This window comes from Lithobates pipiens, unplaced genomic scaffold, assembly GCF_037356315.1.
Source record: "Lithobates pipiens isolate NorthernLeopardFrog02 unplaced genomic scaffold, aLitPip1_a1.2 Scaffold_30, whole genome shotgun sequence".
NCBI classification, from domain to species: domain Eukaryota; kingdom Metazoa; phylum Chordata; class Amphibia; order Anura; family Ranidae; genus Lithobates; species Lithobates pipiens.
The window spans coordinates 31581055-31600873 of NW_027507791.1; the positions used below are offsets into that span (position 1 = coordinate 31581055).

The window sequence follows — 19819 nt, forward strand, 5'->3', positions numbered from 1 at the left end:
AGGGACAGTATGTTAAACTCTGTGTTTTTTTTTTTTTTACATCCGTCTCTGAAATGTCCCTTACCAACATCCATTTGGTCTAAAAATCCTGAGATTATAGCTGCCCCAACTCTCCAGTACCTTCTCAGCCAATAGAAACATGTCTGTGTATACTGTGTGATTGTATACTGTGTGGCCCCATAATCTCTGATTGCCTGGGGGGCCCATAATCTCTCATTGCCTGGGGCCCCCCTAATCTACTATTGCCCGGGGGCCCCATGAGTTGTCAGTCCGCCCCTGTACCGTTCTCATTACTAAAATCTTGTATACAGTCCCTTATCATCCCCTCCAAGAGTTTACATACTATTGATGTTAGGCTGACTGGTCTGTAATTCCCAGGGATGTATTTTGGGCCCTTTGAAAAAAAATATTGGTGCTACATTAGCTTTTCTCCAGTTAGCTGGTACCATTCCAGTCAGTAGAAATTAGGAACAATGGTCTGGCGATTACTTGACTGAGTTCCCTAAGTACCCTCGGGTGCAAGCCATCCGGTCCCGGTGATTTCTTAATGTTAAGTTTCCCAAGTCTCATTTTAAGTCTGTCCTCTGTTAACCATGGAGGTGCTTCCTGTGACGTGTCATGAGGATAAGCACTGCAGTTTTGGTTACTGAAGCGCCCCCCCCCCCCCCCCCGATTCCCTCATGAAGAATGAATTCGATACCTTCGCCATCTCCCTATCCTTTGTAACCAGATGTCCTATCTCATTCTTTATGGGGCCAGTATGGTCTGTCCTCCCTTTTCTTTTTTTATGTTTACAAACTTAAAGAATTTCCTGGGATTTTTTTTTTTTTTGCTCTCCGCCGCTGTGTCTTTCATGTTCTATCTTAGCCGTCCTTATTGCACCCTTACATTTCTTGTTGCATTTTTTGTAAAGTCTGAATGCTGATGATGATCCCTCAGCCTTGTATTATTTGAAGGCCTTCTCCTTTTTGCTTTTATATGCATTTTTACATTGTTCGCCCTTTTAAATGTTATTACCCAATTGGATGCATTGGCTAATGACCTTATTTAATATGCTCTTAAAGCGCACCCCTCCCTCCTCCGTGTTCTTTGTTCCTAAGATTTCATCCCAATTCATGCCTTCTAGCAAGGTTCGTAGCTTAGGGGAGTTGGCTCTTTTGAAATTCATAAATGGTGTTGTAAAAGAGCAGCGCAAACTGTTGGCGTTATATAAATCCTGTATAATAATAATTAGGAGTATGTAATGTACAGTGTGGTATAACAAAATGGAGACAACACAGCATACAGTATGTAATGTACAGCACATAGAGTGGGGTGGTGGTCAGGATTATTTAAGCTCGCAGTACAGTATAACAGAGTGAAGAAGACAGGATGTAATGTACAGCACAGCGTGTAGGGTTGGGGGGGGGGTGGTCAGGTGTATGCACCGTTATATTATGGTAAAACAGGAGTATGTAATGTACTGCACAGCTTTACAGGGTGGAGAGGTCAGGATTATGTAAGTTTACAGTATAACATAACAGAGTGGAGAAGACAGGAGAAGTATGTAATGTACAGCATACCTTTTAAAGGGTGGGGGAGGTCAGGATTATGTAAGTTTACAGTATAATATAACAGCGTGGAGACGTATGTAATCTTGCATAATCCTGACCTCCCCCACCCTTTAAAAGGTATGCTGTACATTACATACTTCTCCAGTCTTCTTCACTCTGTTATGTTATACTGTAAACTTACATAATCCTGACCTCCCCCACCCTTTAAAAGGTGTTCTGTACATTACATACTTCTCCAGTCTTCTTCACTCTTATGTTATACTTGTAACCTTACATAATCCTGACCTCCCCACCCTGTAAGCTGTGCTGTACATTACATACTTCTCTACGCTGTTATATTATAATGTAATGTACAGTACAGCTTACAGGGTGGGGAGGTCAGGATTATGTAAGGTTACAGTATAATAGAGTGGAGAAGACAGGAGAAGTATGTAATGTACAGCACAGCATACAGGGTGGGGAGGTCAGGATTATGTAAGATTACATACTTCTCCGCCCTGTTATATTATATTATAATCTTACATAATCCTGACCGCCCCACCCTGTAAAAGGTGTGCTGTACATTACATACTTATCCTGTCTTCTTCACTCTTATGTTATACTGTAAACTTACATAATCCTGACCTCCCCACCCTGTATGCTGTGCTGTACATTACATACCTCTCCTGTCTTCTCCACTCTATCATACTGTAACCTTACATAATCCTGACCTCCCCACCCTGTAAGCTGTGCATTACATACTTCTCCACGCTGTTATATTATAATGTAATGTACAGGACAGCTTACAGGGTGGGGAGGTCAGGATTATGTAAGGTTACAGTATAACATAAGAGTGAAGAAGACAGGATAAGTATGTAATGTAGAGCACACCTTTACAGGGTGGGGCGGTCAGGATCATGTAAAATAATATAACAGCGTGGAGAAGTATGTAATCTTACATAATCCTGACCTCCCCACCCTGTAAAGGTGTGCTGTACATTACATACTTATCCTGTCTTCTCCACTCTATTATACTGTAACCTTACATAATCCTGACCTCCCCACCCTGTAAGCTGTGCTGTACATTACATTATAACAGCATGGAGAAGTATGTAATGTACAGCACAGCTTACAGGGTGGGGAGGTCAGGATTATGTAAGGTTTCAGTATAACATAAGAGTGAAGAAGACAGGAGAAGTATGTAATGTACAGAACACCTTTTAAAGGGTGGGGAGGTCAGGATTATGTAAAATTACATAATTCTCCACGCTGTTATATTGTTTTACATGATCCTGACCTCCCCACCCTGTAAAGGTGTGCTGTACATTACATACTTATCCTGTCTTCTCCACTCTATTATACTGTAACCTTACATAATCCTGACCTCCCCTCCCTGTAAGCTGTGCATTACATACTTCTCCACGCTGTTATATTATAATGTAATGTACAGCACAGTTTACAGGGTGGGGAGGTCAGGATTATGTAAGGTTACAGTATAATAGAGTGGAGAAGACAGAAGTATGTAATGCACAGCACAGCATACAGGGTGGGGAGGTCAAGTGTATGCAGGGTTATATTATAACAAAGTAGAAAAGACAGGAGTATGTAATGTACAGCACAGCACACAGAGTGAGGCAGCCAAGTGTAGGTAATGCACACAGTACAGCGTACCTGGTGGAGTGGTTAGGTGAATGTAAGGTGTGTGTGTGTATTATTTATCAGACAGGAGTATGTAATATACAGCACAGTCTACAGTGTGGAGTAGTCAGTGATGTGTAACGGGGTGGACAGGAGTATGCTAGGACATGATTTCCTCCCACTGACCAGAAATGTAACACAGTTTTGGTATATTTCCATGAGCGCTACACTTTATATGCTGTATGTTACATAGTGCTTACTGCTGTGATCTGTGCTGTACATTACATACCCCTCGACAAGTGTTTGAGCCTATTCTTTGCTAAGAGTGTTCACTCTCTGTCTGCGTGGAGTGTGCAGAAAAACAAAACACCCCAACATGTAACGGAAGAGGGACATTCTTTTATAATGATCCTTTGTTCTGAGGTTTATGCGTGTCTGTGAATTTCTTGCACAGTAATTGTGGAGTCTCTTGTGGGCACAAGGACTGCCTGGGGTGTATACGGCACTGGTACCGGTTGGGGGTGGGGAGGTGAACAGAGCAGCAGTACAAATAGCAGGATGTAGGAATACATTATTACAGACCAGAATAAGACCCCCCACACACGTAGTACCAGAACCCCCCGACAGAGGCGGGGTCATTTAATCACTTATAAATATTAAAAAACAAAGAAAACAAAAAAACAAAAAAACTTACAGACTTGGCAGAAACTTTCATGCACACATCGCCCCCTATAATACTGATACGGTACTGCGACAACAGGAGACAAACTTCTTCACCTCCCTCCCCCTCCCCCCCCTTCATAGTCCACACACCACAAGATATCACGGCAGCATACGATTGGACACGCGTACACATGTGACGTGCTGCATGGAGGGTGATTGGTGGACACACACACACACACACACACTTACACACAATGCGGTCACATTTACATGTTCGTCTCACGTGTTCCACATGCACAGGTCACACCCACCCATCACGTGGGCTGGCAGTTTAGTAAAATGTCCTTCGAAAGCAGGAGGGGGTGGAGCTCTCTTACACCCCCCCCCCCCCCTCGCCACTTAAAGGCTGGCTCTGCCCAAAACTCTGTTATGGTTGGACGGGACATGTCTGGATAGAAATGTGGGGGGCGGGGGGGCTCACTGCTGACGGAAGCTGTAGCCCTCCTCATCATACGTTGAGTCCTTGACCTGGAACCAGCAGTTATTTTTGGGAGGGCTGGTCACCGGCGCTTGTTCCAGATGCATAGAAAAAGGACGGGAGATGACCCTCCCCGGAGTTGTACATTCAAGAACAAGATTGGCTGATATGGTTTTGGGACACCCCCCCCCCGCCCAAGTGTTGAAATCCCCTGATTGGACTTCCTTTGCCTCCCACCGCCAAGGTCTTTTCAAAGCCAAGAGTCTTGCTTCTCCTGTTGTATTACCTGGGCAGTGAGAACGAGACCTCCTTAATTGCAGACACCTCCCCCCTTGGCTGATATGGTTTTGGGACACACCCCCGCCCAAGTGTTGAAATCCCCTGATTGGACTTCCTTTGCCTCCCACCGCCAAGGTATTTTCAAAGCCAAGAGTCTTGACCTCCTTACAATGATGGTGGTGGGTAAGCGGTAGCGGGAACTCAGGGGTTCATGAACGATGGAAGCCTTTTTTTGGGTGGTGAGTCCACCCCCCACATGAACGTTCGGCACCCAATCCCAGACGCCGGTACTTTGTATGCTCATGGGGGACAATCCCAGACACGGGCACTTTGTACGTTCGTCGATATGGAAAGTTCGGCAGTGATTTGATAGATATTTATAAAATTTACAGCGGTGTTCACATTGTAGGAGAAGTCCCAGGACACCCCCCACCAAAAGGGCTTTGGTCCTCCTGGAAGTTGACAGTTGAGGCTTTTTTGTCCTCTTTGATGTTTCTAACGATTTAGAAGTCTCTCTTTTTTTTTTTTTTTTTTTAGGTCAAAGAGCTTCCAATGCTTTTCACGAAAAAACCCAAGGAGCCACTAGAGACTCTCGACATGCCGAAAAGGGGCCACCATTGAATGTGCGGAGTGAGCAAAACCGTTCTTGGGTCCTTGAGGTAGCCCAAAGCCGGCGGAGATGATCATGGTCCCAAAGACGAGAGCGGCCAGCAAAGCGCTTAGACATCTGAAGAGGCCGCGCCTGAAGGTCCGCCGTTGGGCATCAGGCTCACACTGTTGTTGTCCAAGTCCATTTTCCCGTCGGTCCCACCGATCGGCACGCAGCACGGTTTGGCGAAGTTCCTGGCGTGCTTGTAGAAGCCATTGAGCGGGGTGTTGTCCGGCTGTTTGGAGGCGGACAGCTTCTCGGTTTCCGGCGTGCTGCAGCCCTGGATCTTCCGGTTGGCCTTGATTTTGTCCAGGCTGCTGTAGAGGACTAGGAACACACAGGCGCTCAGCGTCAGGGCCAACAGCACCGTCACCGCCACAAAGGGTTTGTAATAGTCGGGCTCGTCGGTGCTGAAGGATATGCCGCTGTCAGAGTCGTCGCCTGCCCCATTGGGGTCCTTGACCCAGTACTGGGCTACCTTGTACCTGAACCCTTTCTCGTCGGCCCAGCACTCGTACAAGCCCAACGTGTCGCCCCTCACAATGGTAACCAAGGTGTCCTTCGTGATGACAATCTCCTTTCCTATGGCTTGGCTAGGGATCTTCCAACTGTAGGTGGCCAGCGAGGACATCTGAGGGCACTCCAGATTCAGGATGCTGTTGTACTTCCTCGTGTAGTTCATAGCTGAAGAAACAAAAACCATTTAGAATATGAATTCACCCGTACATTGAGCCTAAACACCCCCCCCCCCCCATTGGCTGAGCTCCAACACCTTCCCTCCCCCCGTACAACAGCCTGGCCCAAACAACCCCCTATACATTGGGCTCAGCCAACCAATGTACGGGGGGGGGGGGTTGTTTGGGCTCAGCCAATGTACGGGGGGGGGGGGGTTGTTTGGGCTCAGCCAATGTACGGGGGGGGGGTTGTTTGGGCTCCAAACAACCCCCCCGTACATTGGCTGAGCCCAAACAACCCCCCCGTACATTGGCTGAGCCCAAACAACCCCCCCCCGTACATTGGCTTAGCCCAAACGACCCCCCCCCGTACATTGGCTTAGCCCAAACGACCCCCCCCCGTACATTGGCTTAGCCCAAACGACCCCCCCCCCCGTACATTGGCTGAGCCCAAACAACCCCCCCCCCGTACATTGGCTGAGCCCAAACAACCCCCCCCCTGTACATTGGCTGAGCCCAAACCACCCCCCCTGTACATTGGCTGAGCCCAAACAACCCCTCCCCCTGTACATTGGCTGAGCCCAAACAACCCCTCCCCCTGTACATTGGCTGAGCCCAAACAACCCCCCCGTACATTGGCTGAGCCCAAACAACCCCCCCCCCCCCCCCCCCGTACATTGACTGAGCCCAAACAACCCCCCCCCCCCGTACATTGACTGAGCCCAAACAACCCCCCCCCGTACATTGGCTGAGCCCAAACAACCCCCCCCCCGTACATTGGCTGAGCCCAAACAACCCCCCCCCCCATACATTGGCTGAGCCTGAACACACCCCCCTACCCCTGAGGCCTCCAAATCTATCTGGTTAGTAAGTGGTAACAATCAGACACTTCTAATGGATTATTTTATCAATTGAAGTGAACGTGCGTCCCAAAAACTTTTTTTGGGGGGGGGGGGGGGGTTTGGGGGCAGAAACAAATTGCTTATTGTTTGCTCATTGGAGAATTCTCCCCTCGCTGCCTTTTAGTACTGACAAAGTTGTCACCAAGACAGGAAGTGATGGAAAATCTACGAGGACGGACTGGCACTTGATTGGAGGAATTGTGCATTAGCAGTCTATCGAGGTGGGGGAATTGTGGTGGTGGTGTAGTGTACTAAAGGAGGTCCTGGGGTATTTTATTAATTACAAGGCGGTACTGGGGCATTTTTATTAATTTATAAGGAGGTCATGTAGTCCTGGGGCATTTAATTAATTATAAGGAGGTCATGTAGTAGTCCTGAGGTATTTTTTATCAATTATTATAAGGAGGTCCTGGGGCATTTATTTAATTATAAAGGAGGTCATTGGGGACATTTTAATTGGTTATAAAAGGGGTCACGGGGTATTTTATTAATTTATAAGATCATGTAGTCCTGTGCAATTTTATTAATTATAAGGCAGTCCTGGGATGTTTAATTATAAGAAGGTCATGTAGTCCTGGGGTATTTTTTTCTTAATTATAAGGGGGTCCTGGAGGCATTTAATTATAAAGGAGGTTATGGGGAATTATAAAGGAGGTCATGTAGTCTTGGGGTATTTTATTCATTATAAGCAGGTCACGGGGCATTTTATTAATTATAAGGAAGTCATGGGGCATTTAATTATAAAGAGGTCATGTAGTCCTGGGGCATTTTATTATAAAGAGGTCATGTAGTTCTGGGGCATTTTATTAATTTATAAAAGGGGCCACGGGGTATTTTATTTATAAGATCATGTAGTCCTGGACAATTTTACGGCAGTCCTGGGACGTTTATTTAATTATAAGAAGGTCATGTAGTCCTGGGGTATTTTTTTTTACTTAATTACAAGGGGGCCCTGGGGGCATTTAATTATAAAGGAGGTCCCGGGGAGTTTAATTATAAAAAGGAGGTCATGTAGTCCTGGGGTATTTAATTATAAGGGGGCCATGTAGTCCTGGGGTATTTTTTATTAACATACCCCAGGACTACATGACCTTATAATTGCTAAAATACCCTAGGACCACATGACCTTGTAATTATCAGTTATAAGGGGGGTCATGTAGTCCTGGGGTATTTAATCAATTAGTAAAATGCCCCGTGACCTCCTTATAATTATAAAGGGGGTCATGTAGTCTTGGGGTATTTTATTAATTATAAGGAAGCCACGGGGGAATTTAATTATAAGGAGGTCATGTAGTCTTGGGGTATTTTATTAATTATAAGGAAGCCACGGGGGAATTTAATTATAAGGAGGTCATGTAGTCCTGGGGTATTTTATTAATTATAAGGGGGTCATGTAGTGCTGGGGTATTTTATTATAAGGTCACGTAGTCCTGGGGTATTAATTATAAGGGGGTCTGGGAGCATTTTATTAATTATAAGGGAGGGGGGGGGGTCATGTAGTCCTGGGGTATTTTATTAATTATGATTAAATACCCCAGGACTACATGACCCCCCTTATAATTAAAATGCCCCGTGACCCCCTTATAAGGTTGTGTAGTCCTGGGGTATTTTATTAAGTATAAGGAGGTCCTGGGGCATTTAATTAATTCTAAAGGTGGTGGGGTAGTGCGTCCTAATTGGTGGAGCTGCGTCCTTTCATACTCGGTGTGGGTTTGGGGCGTTTGTTATTATATTGCGGCGCATTTATGGGGAATTTTCGATGTTTTTTTTGTCTTTTTTATATGTTGCTACCGAGACATTAAATTATGACAAATTCCAGCATTTTTTTTTTTTTTTTTTTTAAATGTCACGTGGTCTTTGCTCTTTAGGAACGGCGTTCCTCCCCGGATGTGACCTCACCTCGCAGCGGCGGGTTGTCGGCATCCTGGCCGGGGCGCGGCGCTCTGCCTCTTGGCGGGGGGCTCAAGCACGTGATGTTGGGGTTGCTCGTCTCAATATCTTGTAGCCATTCGCTGGAAAAACAAAAAACAAGAAGGTATTTTTTACTTTGCTCTGCATTTGTAGGCGAATGAGGATCAAAGCCCCAAATCATTAAAATTTCAGATAAGCTTTAACCGTTACACTGAAAAAAAAACAACAACAAAGTAGTAAAATGAAAAAAAAGAAAATAAATTCAAAAAATAAAATATAAAAATAAAAAAGCAATAAAAATAGAAAAATTTAATTAATTAAAACAATTAAAAATTAAATAAAATAAATAAATAAAAAAAATGTAACGGGAAATAAGAAATGAAATATAAAAAGTAATAAAAATGTAAAAAAAATAAAAATGTAATCAAAAAAAAATATAAATTAAATAAAAATGAACTAAAAAGAAAAAAGGAAAAAGAAAAATGAAATAGGAAATAATAAAAATATAAAAATTTTAAAAAATGCAATAAAAAGAAAAAAAAAGAGAAAAAAATTAGAAAAATTAAATTAATAAAATGAAAAATGAATGAAATAAAAAATCTATTTAATTTAAAATAAAAATGGACAAAAGAAATAAAGTAGAAAAATGGAATAAAAATGTTAAATAAAAAGAAATATTAAAAAATAAATGCAGTTAAAAAAATAAACTAAATAAAAATATATAAATGAAAGTAGAAAAAAATAAATTAAAAATAAAAATCTATAGCAGGGGATATGCAATTAGTGGACCTCCAGCTGTTGCAAAACTACAAGTCCCATCATGCCTCTGTCTCTGGGTGTCATGCTTATGGCTGACAGAGTCTTGCTATAACTCATGGGACTTGTAGTTCTGCAACAGCTGGAGGTCCGCTAATTGCATATCCTGGATCTATAGAATAGAAAAAATAAAAAAAATGCAATAAAAACAAATAAATAAATGAAATAAAAATAAATTAAATAGAGGAAAAATCAAAAAAATAAAGGAAATAGAAGAAAAAATAAATGAAATAAAAAAAAAATCTATGAAATAAAGTAAAAAGAAATAGTAAATAAAAAATATAAAAAAAATGCAATAAAAATAAATGAAATAAGAAAAAATTGAGAAAACAAAATATAGTAGAAAAATGAAATTAATGAATTGGTATAAAAAAATCTGAGATAAAAAGTAAAAACATTAAATAGGAAAAAAAAAAATTGAGAAAAGAAATAAAGTAGAAAAATAAAAAAATTGAAATAAAAAATTAAATTAAACAATTAAATTAAATAAAAAATAAGGAAATAAAAAAAAAATATATACGTATGGGGGTTTAAAGTTAAATGTATATCAAAAGGAGAAAAATTTACTGTACTCTGTGTATCATAAACGGTCATTTTGTTTTTCAATCTGTTTTTTTCGCCCCTTCTTTGATCATCTCCTGCAGCCTCTTTGCAGCCACTTCCTGTCTCCATGCACTTCAGAAATGGCTGCCACGGCATTTCTCAGGGTGGGTTTCCTGATGGTGACAACAGCAGAAGACCATATCTGTGTAATGGGCACTTTGTAGTCACCATCGGAAGCCCGTGTGACAATGCAGGAGTACAATTGGACGTGTCCTCCAATCAGAATCCAGGAGACGAGTCTGAACAGAAGGTGAAGTTCACCTTTTAAAGCCTCAAATTGAGACAAAAACTTATTTTTTTTCACCTAATTTGGTGTAGATTAGAGTGGGAAAGGGTTAGAACCTCTGCTAGGTGTATATTGCTGTCTGTCTGCCCATTGGGGTTCAATACCAGCACTTTTACCCCCTTCCTGCCCAGGCCAATTCTCAGGTTTTAGCGCTGTCACAAGTTGAATGACAGTTGCCCGATCGTATAACATTGTACCCAAATGAGATTTTTATCATTATTTTATTTTTTCTTTAGCTTTCTTTTGGTGGTATTTAATCCCAACTGGGGTTTTTTTTTTTTTTTTGCTAAATAAATGAAAAGAGACTTTATTTTATTTTTTTTAAAGCGTTTTTTTTCTTAGTTTCAGTTGTAACATTTTACAAATAAATAATCTTTCTTTATAAATTTAGGCCAAAAATGTATTCTGCTTCATTTCTTTTTTGAAAATCCCCCAAATCAGTGTCTATTATTTATTCTGTAGGAAAGTTATGGAGTCCACACACTATGGGGATATATCGCTGATCGATCGACCAATCCTGATGTACTGATGGCTCCAAATCACCCCTATTTTTTGGAAAGTTGACAGTCTGAGGTAATTAGTAAGAGGCATGGCGAGTTTTTTTTTTGAAGTTGTAATTTTTTTTGCAATTTTTTTTTTTGGAAAAAAAAAAAAAAAAAAAAAAAAAAATTGTGAACATATTTTTTTTATTATTATATTTTCAGTGTGTATGTATATAATATCATTTTATATACCGTATTTGTCGTCGTATAACACGCACATCCATTTTAAGAGGGAAGTTTCAGGAAAAAAAAAGTAACTTATTGCTTATAAACGGTGAAAATGGCGGTTATAAACAACCATTTTTTATGTGTGTATTGTTGTGATTACTTGTGATTAGCCACAGCTAATCACATGGTACAGATGGGCTTTGGTTGGCCTTGTCTGGTCACAGTGATCACATGGCACAGACAAGGCCAACCACGACCCCTCTGCACCATGTTATCACTATGACCAATCACAGAGATCACATGGTGCAGATGGGCTGTGGTTGGCCCTGCCTGTACCATGTTATGACCGATCACAGAGATCGCATGGTGCGCATGGGTCGTGGTTAGCCCCGTCTTTACCATGTCCGATCACAGTGATCACATGGTGCAGATGGGCCGTGGTTGGCCCTGCCTGTACCATGTTATGACCATGACCGATCACAGAAATCACATGGTACAGATGGGCCGTGGTTGGCCCCATCTGATGATCATAACCGATCACATGGTGCAGATGGGCCGTGGTTGCCCCTGCCTGTACCATGTTATGACCGATCACAGAGATCGCATGGTGCACATGGGTCGTGGTTAGCCCCGTCTTTACCATGTCCGATCACAGTGATCACATGGTGCAGATGGGCTGTGGTTGGCCCCATCTGTACCATGTGATGACCATGACCGATCACATGGTGCAGATGGGCCATGGTTGGCCCTGCCTGTACCATGTTATGACCATGACCGGTCACAGTGATCACATGGCACAGACAAGGCCAAACACGACCCCTCTGCACCATGTTATCACTATGACCAATCACAGAGATCACATGGTGCAGATGGGCTGTGGTTGGCCCTGCCTGTACCATGTAATGACCGATCACAGAGATCGCATGGTGCGCATGGGTCGTGGTTAGCCCCGTCTTTACCATGTCCTATCACAGTGATCACATGGTGCAGATGGGCCGTGGTTGGCCCCATCTGTACCATGTGATGACCATAACCGATCACATGGTGCAGATGGGCCGTGGTTGGCCCTGCCTGTACCATGTTATGACCATGACCGATCACAGAAATCACATGGTACAGATGGGCCGTAGTTGGCCCCATCTGATGACCATAACCGATCACATGGTGCAGATGGGCCGTGGTTGCCCCTGCCTGTACCATGTTATGACCGATCACAGAGATCGCATGGTGCACATGGGTCGTGGTTAGCCCCGTCTTTACCATGTCCGATCACAGTGATCACATGGTGCAGATGGGCTGTGGTTGGCCCCATCTGTACCATGTGATGACCATGACCGATCACAGAAATCACATAGTACAGATGGGGCCCTGGTTGGCCCCATGTGATGACCATAACCGATCACATGGTGCAGATGGGCCGTGGTTGGCCCTGCCTGTACCATGTGATGACCAATCAGAGATCACATGATACAGAAGGTCCGCGATTAGCCCTGTCTGTACCATGTAATCACTGTGACCAATCACGGAGATCAATACAATAGTACACAAGGAAAGCATGAAGCAAAGCCATTCATTGTGTACAATTGACATGTGATCTGCTGTGATTGGTCACAGCGATCACAAGGTAGCAGCAGCTGGCTGGTACACTGATCTGTCATTGGCTGTGTCTCCTGTGCACAGATCCTGGGAGGACATCATATGATTCCCGCCCAGCCATCATTTTTACAATTTCTACAAGCAGTTAAGGCGGCCATACATGGATTGAAATTCAGCTAGTTCAGTAGGGGTTGTCCGAAATTTGATCCATGTATGGGCAGGCTGGTTGTACAGAGGTCAATCTACCGAATGGTACAGGTTTAGACCCCATTATATGTGGTTATAGCCGGCGGCACTGATCATTCGGGGAAAAAAAACTGACAGGCTGGTGGTACCGAAGTCCATTCGGTAGATTGACCTCTGTACAACCAGCCTGCCCATACATGGATCGAATTTCGGACAACCCCTACTGAACTAGCTGAATTTCAATCCATGTATGGCCGCCTTAACTGCTTGCCGCCCGGCCTATTGTAAAAATGATGGCTGGGCGGCAAGCAGTTAAGGTCGGCCATACATGGATTGAAATTCAGCTAGTTCAGTAGGGGTTGTCCGAAATTCGATCCATGTATGGGCAGGCTGGTTGTACAGAGGTCAATCTACCAAATGGACTTCGGTACCACCAGCCTGTCAGTTTTTTCCCCCGAATGATCAGTGCCGCCGGCTATAACCACATATAATGGGGTCTAAACCTGTAAGCACCGTTGAACATGACCACCATGCGGTGATGTGGGGTCCAGTGCGGTCCTCCCTGCTTTGCAGTCCCATTAATTACTGACGCGTTTCATGCAATACTCACTTGGCGTTGGGATTGGTCGGGAGGCTCTGGCATTGGTTGGCGTCCTTGTTCCAGGCGCAGTACGGGTCCCGGGCTAGGACGCACTCGAAGCAGCTCCTGTAGACGCTGCAGTTGGCTACGGGCACCTGGAGGATGCCGTCCGTCGTGCCCACGTACAGGAGCTTCTGCAAGAGGAGATAACGGTCAGCTTGGCTGGGAACTGATCATCAACATCGGCACACAGACAGGAATACTCATGTTTCGGGTTCTTTTCCTAATCAATGAACCCCCTCCCCCACCCCCAACCAGTACCCGGACAGCGCCCAAGGCAAGGGTCCAGAATTACTCTACCCACCATTAATCTATGTCGTAGAATGGATGTACCACTCTGCATCAATTTTTTTTGCCCCCTTACTTCACTGCTCCCAGGGCAGCTTCCCCTCCCGCCCTCCCCTTTTCCCGGCCCCCTCCCACCCTCCCCTTTTCCCGGCCCCCTCCCGCCCTCCCCTTTTCCCGGCCCCCTCCCGCCCTCCCCTTTTCCCGGCCCCCTCCCGCCCTCCCCTTTTCCCGGCCCCCTCCCGCCCTCCCCTTTCCCGGCCCCCTCCCCTTTCCCGGCCCCCTCCCCCATGGTTACTCAATACAAAAACGAGATCAAATACTCTATATTACCAATAGTATTGGGACGCCTGCCTTTACACGCACATGAACATTAATGACATCCCAATCTTAGTCCGTAGGGTTCAATATCGAGTTGGCCCTTTCCAGCTTTAACAGCTTCAACTCCTCTGGGAAGGCCGTCCACAAGGTTTAGGAGATGTGTCAATGGGAATGTTTGACCATTCTTCCAGAAGCCCCTTTGTGAGGTCAGGCACTGATGTTGGTTGAGAAGGCCTGGCTCACAGTCTTGGCTCTAATTCATCACAAAGGTGTTCTATCAGGTTGAGGTCAGGACTCTGTGCAGGCCAGTCAAGTTGCTCCACCTCAAACTCGCTCATCCATGTCTTTATGGACCTTGCTTTGTGCACTGGTGGGCAGTCATGTTGGAACAGGAAGGGGCCGTCCCCAAACTGATCCCACAAAGTTGGGGGCATGAAATTGTCCAAAATGTCTTGGTTGGCTGAAGCCTTAAGAGTTCCCTTCACTGGAATTAAGGGGCCAAGCCCAACCCCTGAAAAACAACCCAACACTATAATCCCCCCTTCTCTAAATGGTTTGGACCAGTGCACAAAGCAAGGTCCATAAAGACATGGATGAGCGAGTTTGGGGTGGAGGAACATACCTGACCTCAACCCCATAGAACACCTTTGGGAAGAATTAGAGAGGAGACTGAGAGCCAGGTCTTCTTCTCGTGTGCCTGACCTCACAAATGCTCTTCTGGAAGAATGGTCAAACATTCCCATAGACACCCTCCTAAACCTTGTGGACGGCCTTCCCAGAAGAGGTGAAGCTGTTATAGCTGCAAAGGGCCAACTCAATATTGAACCCTCCGGACTAAGACTGGGATGCCATGAAAGCTCATGTTCACGTCCCGAGTTTGCAGATACCCAAAACTCCCGATTCGGCACATGCCGGGAGGCGATCTCTTTGTACCTTGTTGGGGACCATCAGAAGAGTCTCGATGGGCTTCGGCTTCTTCAGCAGTCTCAGTTCTTCGATAATATGGGACTCCGTGCCGTCCTTGACGAGAACGACCTTGTGCAACGCGCCCGCACCTGGAACAACGAGGGAGCGTTGAGTGGTTTTTTTGGGGGGTTTAAAAGAAAATAAAACCTTATGAATGATCATGTGTCTTCTTTACTTCTATGTTGGGACTAGCCTGATGAGATTTACTTTCCATGACCCATCTTCAGTGTTCTGGCTGAGGGCAGAAGGTTTCCTTTTGTTCATCACACACACTGGTAAGTAGGGGCACAAGGTTGGCCAGATCAGCCATTCTCAACCAGGGTTCCTCCAACATCTAGCCTGGGCTTTCTCAACCTTTCAACCCCAAAAATGATTTTCATGTCTCAAGGAACCCTTACTAAAACCAATATATCAGGGCTCAATAGGAACAGTGGCCCTTATATTGGTGGTCAATAGGAAGAAGGTCCCAGACAGCTAAAAATATATTTGGTGTGCTCCCGCTGGCTTTGCTAAGTGGTGCTGAACCTTGAAATCTTCTGTTGGCATCATCAGATAGGTGGTTCCTCAACCACAGCTCAAGGAACCTCTGGAGGAACCCTGGTTGAGAAGGGCTGATCTGGCCAATCTTGTGCCCTTCTCAACCAGGGTTCCTCCAGAGGTTCCTTGAGCTGTGGTTGAGGAACCACCTATCTGATGATGCCAACAGAAGATTTCAAGGTTCAGCACCACTTAGCAAAGCCAGCGGGAGGACACCAAATATCTTTTTAGCTGTCTTTAAAGGGTGGCCTTCTAAAACCCCACTTTAAGGGGGAACCTTCTTCCTATTGACCACCAATATATAAGGGCCACTGTTCCTATTGAGCCCTGCCGAATTGATTTTAGTAAGGGTTCCTCGAGACATGAAAATCATTTTTGGGGTTAAAAGGTTGAGAAAGCCTGGGCTAGATGTTGGTGTCAAGTGGGCACAAGATGGCGCAGGGTAAAGCCTCATCAGGAAGGGTCACTGTTCTAACAGTAGAGGAGCGGGGCAGGGACTTGACACCAACATCTAGCCCGGGCTTTCTCAACCTTTAAACCCCAAAAATGGATTTTCATGTCTCGAGGAACCCTTACTAAAATCAATTCGGCAGGGCTCACTAGGAACAGTGCTCCTTATATTGGTGGTCAATAGGAAGAAGGTCCCCCTTGAAGTGGTGTTTTAGAAGGCCACCCTTTAAAGACGGCTAAAAAGATATATTTGGTGTCCTCCCGCTGGCTTTGCCAAGTGGTGCTGAACCTTGAAATCTTCTGTTGGCATCATCAGATAGGTGGTTCCTCAGCCACAGCTCAAGGAACCTCTAGATCAGCCATTCTCAACCAGGGTTCCTCCAGAGGTTCCTTGAGCTGTGGTTGAGGAACCACCTATCTGATGATGCCAACAGAAGATTTCAAGGTTCAGCACCACTTAGCAAAGCCAGCGGGAGGACACCAAATATCTTTTTAGCTGTCTTTAAAGGGTGGCATTCTAAACACCACTTTAAGGGGGACCTTCTTCCTATTGACCACCAATATATAAGGGCCACTGTTCCTATTGAGCCCTGATATATTGGTTTTAGTAAGGGTTTTCTCAAGACATGAAAATCATTTTTGGGGTTAAAAAGTTGAGAAAGCCCGGGCTAGATGGTGTCAAGTGGGCACAAGATGGCGCAGGGTAAAAGCCTCATCAGGAAGGGTCACTGTTCTAACAGGAGAGGAGCGGGGCAGGGACTTGACACCAACATCTAGCCCGGGCTTTCTCAACCTTTTAACCCCAAAAATGGATTTTCATGTCTCGAGGAACCCTTACTAAAACCAATTCGGCAGGGCTCAATAGGAACAGTGCTCCTTATATTGGTGGTCAATAGGAAGAAGGTCCCCCTTGAAGTGGTGTTTTAGAATGCCACCCTTTAAAGACGGCTAAAAAGATATATTTGGTGTCCTCCCGCTGGCTTTGTCAAGTGGTGCTGAACCTTGAAATCTTCTGTTGGCATCATCAGATAGGTGGTTCCTCAGCCACAGCTCAAGGAACCGCTGGAGGAACCCTGGTTGAGAATGGCTGATCTAGCCACACGTGAGCCCCTACTTACACGTGTGTGTGTGTGTGTGTGTTTGTGTGTGGTGAACAAAGGGAACCTTCTTCCCTCAGCCAGAACACTGAAGATGGGTCTTCTAGCATGACAATGACCCAAAACACACGGCCAAGGCAACAAAGGAGTGGCTCAAGAAGAAGCACATTAACCACTTGGGGACCGCCTAACGGGGATGTACGTGATTTTTTTGAAGAGGGATATCTCGGTAACGGCAGCAGCTGCTGCCACAACCGAGATGTCCATCTCTTCAGGCGGCGGTCCTTTGTACGATAACGGTGGTCTCCGCGGCGGATTCGCCGCGAGATCACCGCTATCGGCGGCGGGAGAGGTGCCACCCCCCCTCCCGCCGCCCTCCCGCACCTTCCGCCGCTTACCGGAGCCGTCGGTAGCGGCGGAGGCGATCGGGTCCTTCCATCTGCTGGGCATAGAGACAAGTGAGGCTAAGATGGCCCCCACTCGTCTCTATACCATAGGAGGGCGGAAGCGACGTCAAAATGTCACTTCCGCCCATACCTCTTAAAGGTATATATTTTTTTAAATGTCAGATTTTCTTTTCTTTTTTTTTGTTTTTTTTTTGCATTTTAGCCCAAATATGAGATCTGAGGACTTTTTGACCCCAGATCTCATATATAAGAGGACCTGTCATGCTTTTTTCTATTACAAGGGATGTTTACATTCCTTGTAATAGGAATAAAAGTGATCCATTTTTTTTTTTTTTTTTTTAAAAACAGTGTAAAAATAAATAAAATCAATTAAAATAAATAAGAAGAAAAAAAATTTTTTTTTTAAAAACACCCCGTCACGACGAGCTTGCGCACAGAAGCGAGCGCATACGTGAGTAGCGCCCGCATATGAAAACGGTGGTCAAACCACACATGTGAGGTATCGCCGCGATCGGTAGAGCGAGAGCAATAATTCTAGCCCTAGACCTCCTCTGTAACGCAAAAAATGCAACCTGTAGAATTTTTTAAATGTCGCTTATGGAGATTTTTGAGGCTAAAAGTTTGACGCCATTCCACGAGCGGGGTGCTATTTTGAAGCGTGACATGTTGGGTATCAATTTACTTGGCATACCATTATCTTTCACAATATAAAAAAAAATTGGGCTAATTTTACTGTTGTCTTATTTTTTTATTCAAAAAAGTGCATTTTTTCAAAAAAAAGTGCGCTTGTAAGACCGCTGCGCAAATACGGTGTAAAAAAAAAGTATTTCAATGACCGCCATTTTATTCTCTAGGGTGTTAGAAAAAAAAAAACAATATAAAATGTTTGGGAGTTCTAAGTAATTTTCTAGCAAAAAAAACTGTTTTAAACATGAAAACACCAAATCTGAAAAAGAGGCCTGGTCCTTAAGTGGTTAAAAAGGTCATGCAGTGGCCTAGCCGGTCTCCAGACCTTAATCCTATAGAAAATTTATGGAGGAAGTGGAAACTTCGAGTGGCCAAGAGACAGCCCTTAAAGTGGTTGTAAACCCTTACAAACCACTTTGACCTTACGGGTAAGCCTAGATTAAGGCTTACCTGTAGGTCCAAGAAATATCTCCCAAACCTATACGGTTTAGGAGATATTTGCCCAAAGACGGGCATGCGCCGTAGACAGCGGCGCGCAGGCGCACTGAGCGGGGCATCGTCGATGACGGCGATGCCGCGAGTCTCGGCTCCCGTGCGCATGCGCAGGAGTGACGTCATCGCTGCTCCGGTCGAATCACAGCACCGGAGCAGCGAGACCCACCAAGAAGATGGACGCTCGGAACTACAGGGGACAGCGGTGACTTCGCTGGCTCCTGTGTCAGGTAAGGGACACATAATGGACTGCGATGCGATGCGATGCGATGCGATGCGTAGTAGTCCATTATGCTTTGCCTTTACAGGGAATGAAAGAGGAAGTAAACTCATCAGGGTTTACTTCCTCTTTAAGGACTTAGAGAAGAGAGGACCAAAATCCCTCCTGAGATGTGTGCAAACCTGATCACCACCTACAAGAAACGTCTGACCTCTAATCACCAACAAGGGTTTCTCCGCCAACTACGAAGTCATGTTTTGCTTGGGGGATCAAATACTTATTTTACTCACTGAACTGCAACTTCATTTATAGCATTTGTTTTATGTGGTTTCTTTTTCTGGATTTTTGGTTGATATTCTGTCTCTATCATATAAAATACACATATGATAAAAATGATAGACCCTTCATTTCGTTGTAAAGTGGGCAAACTTACACAATCTGCAGGGGAGCAAATCATTTTCCCCCACTGTATGTGGGCACTGACTCATCCATTACATCACTACGTGGGGCTCTAAACTAAAAAGGGGCCTAGCACCTGATGACACTATTCTGACGGCAGACTTGCTAACTGCACCCTGCCTACACACTGATGATTAAATAATATACCCCCCTCCACAAGGAGCAGCTGCTGCAGAAATTACATCTTATGGTTGGCAAACAATATTTAAAAATGTGTACCGTGTGAAGAGTTTATTTTACAAAGTTTGTATGCACTTAAAGAAAAAAAAAAAAAAAAAGCAGGCAAGCAAAGTAAAAAAAAAAATATATATATAAAAAAAAAGTCACACACATAC

General features: G+C 44.6%; 1 protein-coding gene across 5 annotated transcripts in view; it reads right to left on the bottom strand.

Annotated features, from left to right (window-relative positions):
• Positions 1–3778: 3778 nt before the first annotated feature.
• The window catches only part of SEMA4A (semaphorin 4A), a 113231-nt gene continuing 97190 nt past the window's right edge, over positions 3779–19819 (bottom strand). For all 5 annotated transcript variants that reach the window (XM_077463946.1, XM_077463945.1, XM_077463943.1 and 2 more), the window contains 4 exons: positions 15103–15224; positions 13534–13697; positions 8715–8827; positions 3779–5923 (listed from right to left, as the gene is read on the bottom strand). In XM_077463946.1, the coding sequence (XP_077320072.1) occupies positions 5310–5923; positions 8715–8827; positions 13534–13697; positions 15103–15224 (1013 nt within the window). In that variant the 3' untranslated portion in view covers positions 3779–5309. The remainder of the gene's footprint in view (positions 5924–8714; positions 8828–13533; positions 13698–15102; positions 15225–19819) is intronic.